Source organism: Dama dama, chromosome 19, assembly GCF_033118175.1.
Source record: "Dama dama isolate Ldn47 chromosome 19, ASM3311817v1, whole genome shotgun sequence".
Taxonomy (NCBI): domain Eukaryota; kingdom Metazoa; phylum Chordata; class Mammalia; order Artiodactyla; family Cervidae; genus Dama; species Dama dama.
Window position 1 is genome coordinate 77,928,665 of NC_083699.1, and position 17,365 is coordinate 77,946,029.

General features: G+C 45.2%; 1 protein-coding gene across 4 annotated transcripts in view; it reads right to left on the minus strand.

The window, feature by feature from the left end:
* The window catches only part of IGSF5 (immunoglobulin superfamily member 5), a 56,351-nt gene that overhangs the window by 33,700 nt on the left and 5,286 nt on the right, over nt 1–17,365 (minus strand). For 3 of the 4 annotated variants that reach the window (XM_061167558.1, XM_061167557.1, XM_061167559.1), the window contains 2 exons: nt 9,337–9,654; nt 2,992–3,291 (listed from right to left, as the gene is read on the minus strand). In XM_061167558.1, coding sequence (XP_061023541.1) covers nt 2,992–3,291; nt 9,337–9,654 — 618 coding nt within the window. The remainder of the gene's footprint in view (nt 1–2,991; nt 3,292–9,336; nt 9,655–17,365) is intronic. The other variant, XM_061167560.1, reaches the window with a different exon arrangement.

A 17,365-nucleotide genomic window follows, 5' to 3' on the forward strand; every position in this document is an offset into this window, starting at 1 on the left:
ACAGAAGCAGGTCAAAGCTCTGGCAGTCCCGAGCTCCCATTTCTGTTGGCAACCACCAGTTGGAGCTGGTCCACCTGCTCTGTGTGGACGGGGCATGCTCTCTGATTCCTAACAAGCCCCTACAATCTGCCTCCTACCTGACACGTGTATTCACCCATGCTTTCATGTTTGTTGTCTGCCTGGTCTCAGGGGATGTCTGAGTTGGAGACAAGGGCCAAACATCAAGAGCATGGGCTTGTGCTGGTACTACATTGGGGATTATTCCCTGCAGTGTAAAGTTCAGGATAGCAAGATCTAAACACCGCTTAGGCTCTACATGGCTTTTTACAGGTTCACAGAGACATCATCTATTGTGCAGTGAATTGTCTCTCCCCAAGCTTCCCAGGTGGCACTAGGGGTATAGGACCCCCCTGCCAATGCAGGAGACACAAGACACCTGGTTTCAGTCCCTGGGTCAGGAAGATCCCCTGGAGGAGGGCATGGCAACCCACTACAGTATTTTCACCCGGAGAATCCCATGGACAGAGAAGAGAGCTACAGTTCAAAGGGTTGCAAAGAGTTGAAAAGGACTGAAGTGACTTTGCATGCACACATGCAAAATTCATTTGTTAAAGTCCTATCTTCTAGAACCTCAGAATGTGACCTTGTTTGGAAACAGTGTTGTTGAAGATGGAATCTAGTTAAGATGAGGTCATACTGGATAGAGTGGCCCCTGATCCGATATGACTGGTGTCTTTATATTTTTTAAAAAAAGGAAAGGAGTGGAGTTTGGACCCAGCCACACACACAGGGAGAACATCATGTGAAGATGAAGGCAGAGATCAGTGTGATGCAGTGTCCATAAGCCAAAGGACACCACAGATGGCCAGCAAACCACCAGAGGCTGTGTTACAGGGAAGAGCCAATTGCAGCTCCACTTGGATCTGTTTCTTTAAGCTTTGCTTCCTGCTGCTTTTGTTCACTGAAACGACACTGCCCATACAAAGTGGCGTGCCTCAGAAACCCCTGCCCCTCTACCTGACTATTAAACCAAAATGCCCTTGTTCAGGCCCCTGTCCACCTGTGGGTGGCAGGATGAAAGAAATAAACACATCCCTGCCTGAGGATTGCCATTCTAGGAGATATTTGCAATATTAACGGCCTCTTTACTTTGTTTTCTCACCTCCCCCCATCTCTGTTCTAGAAAAGAACCTGGCATCCAGACCCCAGTAAGATGGTTATTTTGAGACATTAGTCTGCCACCTTCTCAGTCAACTGATTTTCTGAATAAAGTCATATTCCTTGCCTCAATATCACATCTCTTGGATTTATTCGGCTGTTGTGCGGTGAGCAGAGTGAGCTTGGATTCAGTAACAGCTGGGGAAGAGGTCTGGAACAGACTGGTCCTCAGAAGAAGCCAACCCTGTCCACACCTTGATCTCGGACGCCCAGCCTCCAGAGCTTTGAGAGAAACCATGCCTGTTGTTTAAGTACCCAGTCTGAGGTTACACAGACCCAGGACACTCACACGCCTTCCAGGGCTGCTCACAGGGGGAGGGCAGAGGGGACTGGAGAGCAGAGAGGACAGGTAAGCAGATTCGACACACACTGGCAAGGCCATCTCTGCCATCTACTATAAATACGGACATGTTCCAAACAATGCTCCCCTCTTGTCTCAGCTTTACAACAGGAATATAACAGCATCCACTCATGAGAAAGCTGCGCAGGTTAATCTGGTTAGTATTTGAGAACCACTTAAATGAGTGTCAGACACGACTGAGCGACTGAACTGAACTGAACTAAACGAGTGTATTTAAAGAGGAGATACATTGTTTTGTATGTGTACATATAGCTGATTCACTTAACTGTACAGCAGAAACTAACACAACATTTTAAATCAGTATACACTGATAAAAATTAAAAAAATAATAAAGTGAAACACTGATCTGGAAAAAAATAGTCTTAATAAGTGATATGTAGTGCTGTTTTTTATTTGTATTATTGTTATTATTAATCTTGCTATGGCTGTAACTTTGTTCCAAACTTTGGAAGATCTTAAGTGAAGATGTTTTCATAGCGGGAAGAGTTATGGATCATGGGAGAACTCATCCTGGCTTCGGGATCCCTCGGCACCATCAGCATACGATCTGGAACAGAGTGCAGTCCTTCTCTGGGCCTCATTTCCTTTCACTTTTCTAGAAAGTAGGTGTGAAAGCAAACCTCCAGCCCCCACCTCCGTGCTTTCTGAGCTCAAGCAGGCTCAGAGGGGCCCCATGAAGATGTGTGGCCAGAGTCTGGCATTTGCCAAGGGCCCTGTTGATGATGGCATCATCAACACAATGGACATGTACTTGAGCAAACTCCAGGAGATAGTGAAGGACGGGGAAGCCTGGCGTGCTGCCGTCCATGGGGTCACGGGGTTGCAAAGAGTCTGACATGACTTAGTGACTGAACAACAAGGACCCTACAGCAGATTCTCTTTGGATCTAAATTTTAAACTTCTGTCATTTCGTACATTTTTTAACAATGCATAGACCTGGTACTTTCAGACATACTGTGGCTTTGCTGTGTGAAAAAATGATCCCTCCTAATTCCACTAAGATTGGAGGAATCCCTGAGAATATGCACACCCTCCTCAAAAATTAGAAGAATTCCTTTGCTGTTGGCACAGGGGATGGGATCAGACAGGAACAATGGGTGAGAGGTAGAGAAAAGCACTGAATTCAAGAATTTATATCTGAAAACTTAATGCTGTTCTATAAGTAGCTGTCAAGGTTCTCAGTGATTTCCATATGTAAGTAGAAAAGAGAGAAACACTTGAAGAGGGAATTTAAACGTGAAATTACAGGGTCAAGAAGCTGACACAAGTCCTTTGTCTCCATCACCATCCCTTCCTGAGATCAAGGTCACCATACGATTTTCCTGGGCATCGTTGATTAAGAAGCACAGCATATAAAATGTAAAGCATGCAATAATAATTCACTTTGTATGAAGCAAAAAGTCTTCACTTACCCAAGGGAGGCTGAACCACAGTGAGACGGACAGTTACAGACTCACGGACGTCCAGCCCCTTCATCTCAGCCACACAAGTCACAGTGCCGTTCCCCTGCGGCGTCAGAGCAAGGACGCTCTCTACACTTTGAAGGTCCTCAGGCTCCAGGATGGAATAATAGCTCGAATGGCTCACGGGAACCCCTATCTCCCAGGAAAGATCTGGGAGCGGGGTCCAGTTCAGTGCACGGCAAGTTATGTTACAAGGATTATCCTCAATGACTACAAGGCTGCCTCCAGGAATGAGCAACCGCCCCATGACTAAAGGAGAAAAGAGAAATGTTCGAGGGAATGATCATGCCTCTCAGGGCCAGATTTTTCCAAAAATTGTCCTTCAGATCACATTGCATGAGCACTGTCTTCCCCAGCCCAAACTGACTGTGTCTGTATCCGGAAACCATAAGTCAGGTTTGATCTGTGTATTTAGTTTACACCTGTCACATTCACAGAAGAAGGGGAGGTGGCTCACCAGAAAATATAGATTCCAGAGAAAATGAATAAATGAAAAATCAGGATCCAGGGACTTGGGAAGCATACTTAATTCAAACACTTGTGTCTCTTTCAACACATAATTTTCTTCTACTAGTTTTGATTGCATTTCCTCTTTCTGTTCTATTCCATTTATCTAGAATCTCTGTTATATGCATATAGAAACCCTGGGATTCATTCTTCAAGTGGTTATCTATTTATATCTCTGTTTAATTGTATTCTTTCACCAAATTCTTGGAAAATTTTAGGGGTTTGTCTTTCATCTTCACTGATCATTTATTTTGTTGTTAATTATAACAAATCTGTAGTTCTCATCTTTCCATGTTTTTTCATTTTTTCACTTAAGGGTTTTTTTAATTGTCTTAAAGCAATCTTCTCTGATTGACTGTTATTACCTTTTGAAAATATCCTTATCAAATTTCACAGGTAATAAACAATAAGCATTTTCTTTAAAAAAAAAATCAGGATCCAGGGAAATATAAATTACATGGGAAAGATGGGATGAATGCACCCACCACTGAGGGCTACAGGATCACTGCACCAGAGTTGCAAACTTGTCCTGGGCTGCCCTAAGAACCAATGCAAAAAGGAAAAGAACGTTTACATTCTTTTCATTGTAGAGAGAACACATCTCAGAGTTTCATGATGGAAGCAAGTCTCTCCTAGCCTTTCTTTGATCAATTAGATTCATTTTTCTTTATTTTGGGACAACAGATTTTAAAATATTATTTCCTATGATATTGCCTTAAAATATTTTTCTAGGTACAAATTAGATACAAATCTAATCTAATTATAGAAATAACTACCTTAAATCCTGTATCAGAATATATTAGATCAATTATTTTAAAGTTTTTAGTAAAGACTCCCTTGCATATGCCAGGGCTCGCACTGTAAATAAACCATCTGAAAATAGCACTTGTATGTGCTACTATTACTAAAATAACCTGACGAATGGCCCCAGAAAAGACACAGCCATAGTGAATTACATAGATATTGAAACATTCAAATCAAAATTTCCTAAAACTCCCTCTCACATTTTATCATGGAAAAAACACTGGACTAAGAATCAAAGAATCTGTTCTGGATCCTGGCTTTCCCACAAAATTGTCATCACCTTGGGCAGATCACTGAAATTCTCAGGCTCTCTTTTTACTACCTGGTGAGCTAGAGGCTTTAACTTAGATCAGTGGTTCCCAAACATTTTGGTTTTAATACCTTTCATACTTTTAAAAACCACTGAGGATGCCAAAAACCTTTGGTCTAGGTGGGGTCTATCTATATTTCCCATATTTGAAATTAGAATTAAATATTTGCTTATTTTCAAACACATATTTTAAAATAACATTAGTAACCCATTACTTTCCAGATGGCTCAGAAGATAAAGAATCTACCTGCAATGCAGAAGGCCCTGGGCTTGATCACTGGGTCAGGAAGATCCCCTGGAGAAGGGAACGGCTAACCACTCTAGTATTCTTGCCTGGAGAATTCCATGGACAGAGGAGCCTAGTGGACTACAGTCCAAGGGATCACAAAGAGTTGGACACAACTGAGCAACTAACACTTTTGCTGGTTAATACAGATTAACATATTTTTATGAAAAATATATTTTTAACCCAAAATAGTGAGAAAAAATGACATTGTTTTCTATTTATGCAAATCTCTTTAACATCATGTGGCTGCCTTCAATCTGTTGCCATATATTGTTTTCTTTGGAGTACATAAAGAAAATATGAAAATCTAACTTCACACAGATATATGTTTAGAGTGGTAAGGAGGCTTTTCAGATCATCATGGTTATTCTTTAAAACTACACCAACACTTGACAAGTAGTGTTTTCTTAAAGTTTGGTTACATTGTGGAGGGCTTCCCTGGTGGCTCAGACATTAAAGAATCTGCCTGCAAGGCAGGAGAGCTGGGTTCAATCCCTGGGTTGGGAAGATCCCCTGGAGAAGGGAATGGCTACCCACTCTAGTATTCTGACCTGGAGAATTCCATGGACAGAGGAACCTGGCTGGCTACAGTCCATGGGGTTGCAAAAAGTCGTACACAACTGAGTGACTTTCACACACACTGTAAACTGGAACCACACAAATAAACTTTCATTCTGTTACATTAGAATTCATTGCTCTAGCTGGCACTTTGAATGGATCTTTTATCCTTGCATGATTTTGTATCATACATCAGTCACTTGGAAAATACCAGTACACTAAATTATGCAGACCTTCCCAGTGTACAGTGGGAAGCTCCCTGTACACTCATGACGATGCGTGAGAAAGGCAATAACATCTTAATATGACTATGGAAACATGTATTCTCATAAACCACTCTGAAAGATCCTGGGAAGACCCTGGGGAGTTTCCAGACTAGACTGAACGGAATCAGCTCTGAAAGCCCTTCTTACTCTGAAATGTTAGATTTCCCATTATTTCTTTCTTGAATAGTGTCTTAGACTAAGTGAAGCACGTTAGCTATCTCAAGGATTATTGTAAATATAATGAGAGAGGAATGGATTTGTCCCTCTGCAGGCTGCAGGGACAAATTGTGCTTATTCTTTTCACTTCATTCATTGTTTCATGATGGAGATGTTTAAGAAGACAGGAACTGGGGAGAAATACTACTGCTTTAGTGATCTTGTACTCCAGTCTTAGTGGCCCTCAAAACACCTGAGGTCTAGATTTCAGTGTGTGATTAATTGGTGGATTGGGCAGTAAATAGACAAACTCAATCTGAAGCATTTTCTTTTCTGGTACGTAGATGTGATCCGCTTCTTCCCACTCACTGGCTTTCACAAAGGTCATCCAGTGGTGTGAAAAACACTTCTCACAAGGTGATAGGTAGAACATCCGCATAGATTTTGGATGACTCAACATGCAGTTATGTGAGCTCTCTTTATTTTTCTTGTGGATACACGGGAAGGGGAAAAAAACAGTCTTCTGAAGTGACCTGAATGAAGTGCCATTCAGACCAATACAACCAGGGTAAATGGATGGAGTTCTGTTTCAATCTGTGGGTTCCTTCCATGCGACCTTAGGGAAGACTGTAACTTCTCTAGATGCTTGTTCTTCCATCTGTGTTAAAAACCAAAGGCTACAGTAACTATCAACATTTTAAAAAAATGCTTGTTTGCAGTATTCAGGCAACTTTATAGATGCATAGCTTCAGGCAAGATGCTATAAAACCACATGGACTTAAGAATCTGATATGCCATAAGCATAGCAACAGTTAAGTCATGCCTTTGACCCTGTTTCCTTGATCCAGAGGTATTTCTCCATTTTGCCTGTTTTCTACAGACCTTCAAAGCACATCTCATATGGCACCTGCTCCCTGGAGCCAACCTAGAATACTTCATGAGTCCCTCATCTCCCTTCACAATTTGAAGCTGACCTTGCCTCCCTCTCATTGCACTGGCCAGCATCTACATTGCACCACTGCTGTTTATGCCCTTGCATTATCCACTTTGTCGTTGTTATTGTTATTGTTATTGTTCAGTCACTCTGTCGTGTCTGACTCTTTGTGACCCCATGGACTGCAGAATGCCAGGCTTCCCTGTCCTTCACCATCTCCTGGAGCTTGCTCAAACTCATGTCCATTGAGTCAGTGATGCCATCCAACCGTCTCATCCTCTGCCAACCCCCTTCTCCTCCTGCCTTCAATCTTTCCCACCATCAGGGTCTTTTCTAATGAGTCGGCTGTTCGTATCAGGTGGCCAAAATATTGGGGCTTCAGCTTCAGCATCAACTCTTTTTTAAAAATATTTGTTTGGCTGTGTTGGGTCTTAGTTGCTGCACACAGGATCTTTGTTGCTGGATCTTTGTTGCAGCCTCAGGATCTTTCACGCGGCACACAGATTCTGTAGTTGTTGCAGGCAGGCTTAGTTGCTCCATGGCATGTGGGATTTTAGTTCCTTAACCAGGGATTGAACCCCAGTCCTTTCCTTCACAAGGTGGATTCTTAACCACTGGACCACCAGGGAAGACCCTATCCACTCTTCTTGAGGACAGGATTGTGGCTTATTGCACTTGCCTGTGAGTCTTCCTTAAATGCCTAATGCAACGGCGTGCTCCTATTGGGAACACAATACATAATAGCAAACGACTACATGGAGATTGTTGTGAATCAGGTGCTGTCCTAAAGGCTTTTATATAGACCTACTCTTCTGATCTCACAGCTGCCCTGTGATGAGGAAACTACAGCACAAGGTCACTAAGTAATATGTTCAAGGTCACACAGTTAGCGATAAAGCTGGAATTGGACCTGGTAGCCAGGCTCCCACACCTCTGCTGTTAACCCCCAGACCTCTCTGGCCCCCAGCTTCATATGCAGTAAATTGAAACAGACAGAGCATGAGAGTCTTCAAATCACCCTCAGTCAGTTTTTCATCTGATCCTCATAGTAAACATGTGATGTGAGCGGGGGAGCTTTATCCCCACTTTAAAGATAAAGAAATCGAGCCATTTCAGGGGTCACCAAGGTGGGATGGAAGCAAAACCAGAACTCGTATCTTTGATTCCTTGTCCTGTACTCTTTCTTTCATACCACAAATTATTAGAATAACAATTTCATCGTGCAAACTAAGCCAATAATCCAGGTAGCCTCACACGATCACTTCTTTAGAGAATATCATTGTACCCTTAATTAAACCACACAAAATCAAAGACACGTAAAAATAAAGATAAAACAATTTGGCTAAATTTAAAAATAAGCAAGTTGAAATAGGTAGACCTATATCTCCACCAAACATTATCAAATTTGATTTGTTAGCAGTGCAAATATAGACCAGATCATTGGAAATTTCTCCTAAACTAACAAATAAACACACACAAGAAGATGTTTCAAAGCCACAATGTACTCTGTTAAAAGAGATGCTGCCATAGAAATCAGGAAAAGCTCCAATATATCTATAAATATTACATAATTACATTTTCAAGGAATGCAAAATGAGTAAACTTTGATAAAGATATTCTGAATCCTTGTAAAGTATCCTTTTATTTTGTTCACTATGTAGCATAATCTTCAGCACCTCAAAATTACCTTTGATGCCACAACTTCCCTATAATGAAAATGAATGATAAAAGGAAAAATAAGTTGTCCATTATTATAAATTTTGTTACTGTTTTATTTTCTCTAAAAGACATGGTAAGGTTGAATGAACACACACCTTTGATTGTAAGAATCACTAAGGGCAGGAAAGAGATTAGGAAAATTCAGCCAGAAAGAGGAAAAAGTTAAAGCATGATTCAAAGCTGATAGATGATGTCCGGCAAAGAAACAAAGCAGGATATGAAAAATTAGGAAAAGGACAATGATTGCCAACTCTCTCTCTAAGTCAAAGACGAACGACCAGGATATACGTCCAGAAAAGCTGTTCGTACTGAAATTGGTCAGATGGGAAACTGATTTTAAACTGTCTTTCATAGCCTTAATAAGAGAAAATGGAAAATAAAGGAATGGAAAGATGGAAGGGGAGAGGAAGAGAAGCAGGAAGAAAGAAAGTAGAAAGATTGAGGAAGGGAGGAGAGAAATAAACACACAGCAAAACAACAAACACTAGTCAGTTCAGAAAAATTCTAAGCATAATGTCAACCGAAGGCAAGTCCACACGTGGAAGAAGGAAGGCAGGTAAGAAGGGAGAGAGAGAGGGAGGTGGCAAATAAACAGCAAAATATCCATCAGTTCAGAATAATTCCAAGCATAGTACCAACAGAAGACTGAGCCTAGATGTCCCCACATGACATGAACTTCAGAAGGTTCTTTGCAACCTGATGTTTTACCCAGGGGACTCTAAGTGCTCCTCATCAGAGTTGCTTGCATACACACCTTGAACGGAAAGGAAGGCGGCTCCGTCCCGGTCGCTGTTCTGAAGGCTGCATTTGACTTGCCCAGCATCGCTGAGTTGCACATCATGAATTATCATCTCAGAGATGAAGTTCGCGCCCTCTTGGTAGCTTGCTGAGGTGAAGCGGTCACTGGTGATGATGGACCCATTAGGCGTCACGCTCAGCACCACCGTGCCCCTCAGAGCCCACATGATGAGCTTCCAGCCCTGGGAGATGGTGCAGCTGAAGCGAGCCTCCGAGCCCTTCAGGGCCGTGACGTTCTTGGGACCCTCTATGATTTCGCTGCCAGATCCACAGGCTGAAAGACAACCAGTTTTGCAGGTGGGGAGGGGATGACTCTACAGAGGTCAGCTGTACACTGTGTACCAGTCGGGACCATCCAATGGCTCAGACTCCGTGTCCTGCTGGTCCCAACACCAGGGCTCCCAGTAGATCAGGAGCTGCCAGTGGACAGGAAGCCATGCCCATGCCCTCCTTTCCACACCCCCTTGCCCCCAACTCCACAGTCCATGGAAATCCCAGCAAGATTGGGGATGGGGGGGAGCAATGCCCCTCCTCTAGAGGGAACATTCCCTGAAGTATCTGACCCCAGCCTGTCCAGAGAGACACCACTAACCCAGTTCTGTTACTTCAGGTAAGGTCTTCAGCCTCACTACGAAATGGGAATTTTCCTCCCATTGAAATGGGGAAGACATATGATTTCCACCTCTGAGGAGTTTTCAAGGCTCAAAGAGGGAAGTGCAAGGAAGTGTCTATTCGCACAGCGAGTGGAGACCCCAGCTTGCCATGATCGTGGTCCACCACACTCCCCCAGCATCCTTAGGATACATCCGTCACTGAGGCAGGTCTCTTCCAAAGATGAGAAGAGACCCATGGGGGCGTCACAGAGAGGGAAAATACACAGAAGGATGTTGGAGAGCGGGATCCCTCAATGAGAACACTCGAGGAAGGCATTCACAGCCTCACAGAGTGTCACAGCAGCTAGTGTCAGGTTTAAAGCTCCCGCAGGTGAGCATATGGTTCCAGAGCATAAGACTATGAACTCCGGAGCAAGTCCCAGCCCCCTGGGCAAGTTCTCACACTTCTCCTTGACCACTCCTCTCACTGTAAACCAGGGCGGGTCACTGGGACTTAAACCCAGAAGGATGCTGCAGGGTCTCCCCAGGTACAGGTCCTCCCCTCCCCCACCTCCTCCTCTTGTTTGTAGTAAAGCTTTAGCCTCCTAGGCCTTGCCCAAGTCCCAAAGAACAGATTTAACCAGAGAAGTGAAAAAACACACACACAAAGGAAAACAGTCAAACAAGACAAAATATTAATAGTTTAGCCATAAAACAAAGTCAAGGACCCTTAGCACCTCCTCCAGGGCTATAGATAATTTGTTGTTGTTGTTCGGTCACCAAGTCATGTCTGACTCTGCCACCCCATGAACTGCAACAAGCCAGGCTTCCCTGTCTTTCACTGTCTTCTAGAGTGTGCTCAAATTCCTGTCCATTGAATTTGTGATGCCATCCAACCATCTCATCCTCTGTTGCCCCCTTCTCCTCCTGTCCTTAATCTTTCCCAGCATCAGGGTCTTTTCCAATGAGTCGGCTCTTCATATCAGGTGGCCAGAGTATTGTAACTTCAGCTTCAACAACCGTCCTTCCAATGAATATTCAGCATTGATTTCCTTTAGGATTGACTGGTTGGATCTCCTTGCAGTCCAAGGGACTCTCAAGAGTCTTCCAGATAATGTTCTGAGCCAAATTCTTGAGTTGTTCTGCAGATTCCAAAACCCGCACCAGGTGAAAGAAGTTAGCTGCTTGCTGCCCACAAGCACAGAGACCGCAGACCACTTGGAACCAAAAGGCTGATAATATTGATTCCTGAAATACCACCCTGTTTCTTACCAATCAGAAGAATGTCCATGAGCTGGTCATGTACTCTGCGACCTCCCCGCTTCACACTGCCTTTGAGCCATCAGGGAGTTTGGGTCTTTTGAGCATTAGCTGCCTGTTTGCCTTGTTCAGCACCTGCAATAAATGCTGTATTTTCCTTCACCACAACCTGGTGTCAGCAGCCTGGCTTGGCTATGTGCTAGGCAAGCAGACCCAAGACTGAGTTACAGCACCACAGCAATTGGTTTTAAGAACCAAATGAGACAATCCATGTAAAGCCCTTAAGATGACACTTAAGCATTCAGGAAGCAGTCACTATTATGTGACTCGCAAGAAAACCAAGAAAATCACAGAGGAAAGTAAAATTATTTCCATCACACTTTTCACAGCATTGTACTTTTCCCTCACCAGATGCATTCTGACACTGGTTTTAACTGAAAGGACAACTCCTAACTGGCCTTCCCCAGGGAGGGGACCAAGACCAGTCTAGCTCACAGGAACTCAGGCAGAATCACTCAAAACGGAGTGTGTTCTGCTCCTGAAGAACTCAAGAACCTTTTGGTCATTTAGATTGATTTTCTTAGCACCAGGAAAAGCAAAGTGGTGGCCAGAGTTTTCCTAGACTTTCCCATGTATGTAGCAATAATTCAAAGTAGAACTTGCATAGCAACCAAGAGTCTTTGAGATTTCTCTTGTGTGTGTGTGTGTGTGTGTGTTTTTCTTTGTCTTTTTGGATGCACTGGGTCTTCACCGCTGCAAGCAGGGACAGCTCTTCACTGCAGTGCGTTTGCTTCTCGTTGCAGTGGCTTCTCTTGCTACAGAGCACAGACTCTGGGCACACAGGCTTGGTAGTTGTAGCATGTGGACTCAGTAGATGCAGCTCTCAGGCTTAGTTGCTCTGAGGCACATGGGATCTTCCTGGACCAGGGATTGAACCCATGTCCCCCTCATTAAGAGGCAAACTCTCAACCACTGGACCACCAAGGAAGCACCCCTCTTAGGTTTTAATAGTGAAGAAATCAAGACCAGCAACATCTTGGGACTTGTGAGCACAGAGATGTTGCTGGGACATAAACTCAGTTCTTCCCACTCTGAAGTTTCCCTCTTCCCACTCTTTCCTCTCTGATCTCACTCAGAGTTTATGGCAAACAGACCCCCCTGGCAGCCCACACCCTTGGTTTCTTCCCAGCCGTGCCTGCCACCATCAGTAAAGACTACGTGTCCCTATCACCTTCAGGAACTGTAGGCGCCCCCCTTTCCAATCTTACAAGGTCAAGTTGCAAGGAAGTTTCTACAGGAACCTAATTACTGTATGAAAGATTTCTGGGGAGGAACCTCCCTGCTCACCACTCACTGAAGTACCCAGAATGCCCTGCAGGAGATGTGCCCACTGCAGGGCCAGGCCCATTGGAGAGGATGGGAGACAGGGACCCAGATGCCTGCGAGGTAGAGTCAAGGAGGGGGCCCCCAGGCTTCAAAGAGGCAGAAATAAGACAAGGTCAAAATTAACTAGACTAATCCCAGATGGGGATAAACATGATCACTATTCTTTGTTTTGCCTCTGGGCATGGTAAAGTAAGATCCTAAATAACTCAGAGTGGGTCTTCTCCCTTACCCGTTGGCACATTTCTCTGATCCAAGGATCCCTCTGATATGGGATTTAAAAAAGAAAAAAAAAGGAAAAAAGTCTGAGGAAGAAAAGTCAGAAATTATTCCCCAGGGAAGCCACAGCCGCTGTGCCAACTTGGGTCTTTCCACAAGCCCTGAATCTCATCTTAGGAAGAAGCACAAAAGAAAAGAAAAGGCCAGATATACGCTGCGAGGAAAGAAAGACTAGACACATGGTCATACTCCACACTATGGTAACAGCATCCTTCCCCATTCAGACTCCGGTCCATGCGAGCAGATCAGACACAGCCTGAGGGGCTGGGTATGGGAGGGCAGAGGGTGAGACCCAGGCTTGCCCTGCCAGCATCTCAGTCCAGGCCACTCCAACAGGATTAAGCAAAGCATCTGAAACCCTGGTCCCATCACTGCCCAGCACCAGGAAGGTTATTCACTCCAAAACAGTCTTTAAATTCCCTGCGGACTGCAGGTGGAAATAAGAACACATGAGGGTCCAGACCTTACTGTGCAGGGAAGCAAGGGCGAGGAAGGGACCTGGGCCAAATGGAAGCTTCCCATTTGAACTTGGCCTTTAAGCTAAACAGACAGCACCGAATCCTAATCATTAGACTCCTCTGACATCATTGCCAGTGATCTTTGCTACCAGCACAAACTGACTCCCCTCCAGCTCTGCCCTGTGACTCAGAAGCTCTATTTTGGGTGACATGAGGCCCTGAATTCTCACTGCTCCTTCACCTGCATCCTATCAGCTGTGGTGTGTGTAACCTGCCCCACACATGACAAACATGAGAAAATTGTCAACAAACAGTCCCCATCTCGATGCAGAACCTCACCTTCCCCTTTGCTCTTTCAGTTTGTAGAGCAAAGGACCAAACCACGGGCAAAGCCATGGGACGAATCATCAGTGTCCCCACCTACCTCGGGGGCTGCAATGACCAGCTCTGGGGGTCACCCAACACCGAGTCCTCCCCTGCAGGAGTTGACCCACTTGTTAGATGCTTGTCACATCTACAGCCTTCAACTCCAAATCCAGGGCTCCAGCCCTGCCCCCCTCCTGCTCTGCAAATCCCGCTCCACCAAGCATCTCCATGTAAATGACTGGCTGCCCCTCAGGATTGAGAAGTTCCCCCTTCCACTCATTGTGTCCTAACTGTGGAGTCCTGCCCAAAGGCCACAGAAGTGGAGCCAGAACCAAGGTCACCTCCAAAACTGATTGAACCCCTTTGTAGCCATTGCCCAAAACCCCCTTGATCATCACCAGCCAGCTCCCTGACCCCATGTTAGGCAAAAATACCCACCCAGTGCTCAGCTGTAGTGCCCTATTGCTCACCTAACACCAACCTTCCAGCAGGAATTTTCTTTGTCTTGAGGCTGTAAAAATTGACTGCTAACCCACAAAAACTGTTGACTCACCCTGGTCTGTCAGGAGGTCGGCTCACTGTACTCGAGATGCCCACATTATCTCTGCTCTTGGTTCTTAATAAACTCACTCCCTTCTGAAATGCCCTGTGTCTGGAAACTCTTTTCCAACCCACGCTTGAATTGCCACCCCACTAACATCTGCAAAACTAAAATCACTCACACAGGTACATGTGGGCCAGCTGCCCGGCCCCTTCCAGTCCTCCACAGGTAGATCCTGGACATGAGTACTGTTCTTCTACAATGATCTCTTCTCAGCCCCCTAGGGTAGCAGCTGGTGTCTCCCAAGCATGGGGGGGGGGGGGGGCACAGTGAGTCTGCCCAAACCGAACCCTCTAGTCTTCCACTGACCTCTTCTCCAGCTTCCCTCCTGTACCTATAGACCCCTAATCTGCTCCCGTCAACTGTTACTTAACATTGGAAATGAATAGAAAAGCAGACAATTAAAAGCAGAAGAAAGGGATTTCCCTGGCAGTCCAGCAGTTAGGACTCGGTCCACCCAATGCAGGGGTCCACCCAATGCAAGGGGCTCAGGTTCGATCCCTGGTCAACTTGACCCCACATGACACAACCAAGACATAGCCAAATAAAAAATAATAATAATGATAAATAAATAAAGAGAAAAAAAACAGAATGGAGCATGGTAAATAAACTGGAGAGGGTAGAAGGGAAGGGCCCTGGTGAGGCAGATCCAAAGGTGAAAGTGGACGTCAAAGCGTATCAAGGTGGGGGACTTGCCTATTGTTCCAGTGGTTGAGACTTCGCCCTCCAATGCAGGGAGTGTGGGTTTGATCCCTGGTTGGAGAGCTAAGATCCCACATGAAAGAAAGTGTTAGTTGTTCAGTCGTGTCCGACTCTTTGCAACCCCACGGACTGTAGCCCACCAGGATCCTCTGTCCATAGGATTCTCCAGGCAAGAATACTAGAGCAGGTTGCCATTCCCTTCTCCAGGGGATCTTCCCAGCACGGGGACCGAACCCCCATCTACCGCATTGTAGTTGATTCTTTACCACCTGAGCCTCCAAGGAAGCCCCTAGGAGCCCACATGCCTCGCAGCCAAAAACCAAAACATAAAACAGAGGCAATGTTGTAACAAACTCAATAAAGACTTTAAAAACAGTCCAAATCAAAAAGACTTTCAAAAAAAAGAAAGCCATAAGGAGGGCTGCGCCATCAGAAGGAAACTGAGGCGTGAGGAAGGGGTCCGGAGGTGGATCTGAGCTGCCCGCCGCGTCCCACTGACACAGCAGGAGCTGTCGGCATCACTGTCACCACCGTCACCCGAGACCGCTCTCCACGTGGCAGCCGGACAGATCTCAACACGCCAGTGTGATCAGGGACCCTTCCCTAGCCCCCACCCCAGACTCTGTTTAAAATATTTCCACCCTTTAGAATATAGACCAGATCATCCTTAACATTATCATATCTTAAAACTCTGCTTAGTTTCACATCCACTTCATTGTTCCCCAAACTCCACCCTCTGACCACCAGACCATCTTTCATCTATCAAACTTACCAGCTGTTTCCGGCTCCCTTTGCACAGGCAGAGACTGCCTAGAGATCCAGTCTCATTTACACCTCTGCTCCCAGCCAAGTAGTCTCCCCCTCAGGAAGCCTCCCCAGACCACTTAACACAAGGCAAATTATCCAGAACAGGATTTTGAATCAGTGAAGCACTTGTCACGGTGGTGATTTCGTATTGATTTTTCTATCAATTGATGTCTAAGCTCTTGGTTAGCAGGGACTCTGCCCGGTTTTGCTCATCCTGTGCCTGCAACTAAAGGGCATGTAAGAGCCCCAAGTGAATATTCAGCAAGTGAAGAAACAGGATGGTCGAGTTCTGTATAATCCACCACGCTGGGGGTAAGGTGGAAGGGAGAGGGCTGGCAGGAGCGCTCTGGGTACACGTGGAGGCTGCCCTTAGTTACTCAAAGCTAAGTCTACAAAAGGAGGAGTCTCTACCCAAAACTTTCCAAGCCTTCTAGGGGGTCCGAATTTTGCAGTGGATCCCCACCCACCATGGGGCTCTAGAATTAACCAATAATCCTCACTGGAAGGACTGATGCTGAAGCTGAAGCTCCAATACTTTGGCCATCTGATGCGAAGAACCAACACATTGGAAAAGACCCTGATGCTGGGAAAGATTGAAGGCAAGAGGAGAAGGGGCTACAGAGGATGAGATGGTTAGGTAGCATCACTGATTCAATGGACAGGAATAAATTAAACTCCGGGAGACAGTGGAGGACAGAGGAGCTTGGCATACTGTAGTTCATGGGATCGCAAACAGACACAACTTAGCGACTGAACAACAACTTCTCCCCTCTTGGAATAGCCATACCCAAGCCTCAACCCAAGCCAATCCTGCCTTCAAAACAGAACTTCAGGGTAAATGGCTCAGAAGTATTGTAGATATGGAGTTTAACAGTTTCCTGCTAAGCCATTGCAAGAGGTTTTTGCCACTGTGACTGAGAAAGTCACGTGGGAGCCATATCCTGGGAATATGGTGGAGCCTGGTTTGCTAACCCCATGAGTCCTTAAGCTCTGCACCCCATGAGTCCCTAAGTTCTGCACAAGCAGAGAAAATGTCTTCTTTCCAGCCTACAGACAAATGCACCTAAAAAAATGCTTAACACCCTGCACAAGACAGAGGCTTCCAAACAGCTCTGTCCCCAAATACATGTTAACACCCCAGAGCCAGCTGCCCTTGTCTTTAGGTGTAAACACACCCGAAACCAACATTCATGAAACAGTCCTGGCTGCACCTCACACACTCTGACCGTCCCGATACTGTTTTATTTCTGTTTTAGCTGTGTTTTCACTGCTGTCATGGATAGAGTTTAAAACACAACAACAACATTATCTAGCCCTCTGAAACAGAGCTTATAGGTATATATCAAAGCCAAAGCATTAGTCACTCAGTCATGTCTGATTCTTTGCAACCCCATGGACTGTAGCCCCCCAGGTGCCTCTGTCCATGGGATTCCCCAGGCAAGAATACTGGATTGGGTAGCCATTCCCTCCTCCAGGGGGTCTTCCCAACCCAGGAATAGAACATGGGTCTCCCGTATTTCAGGCAGATTCTTTATA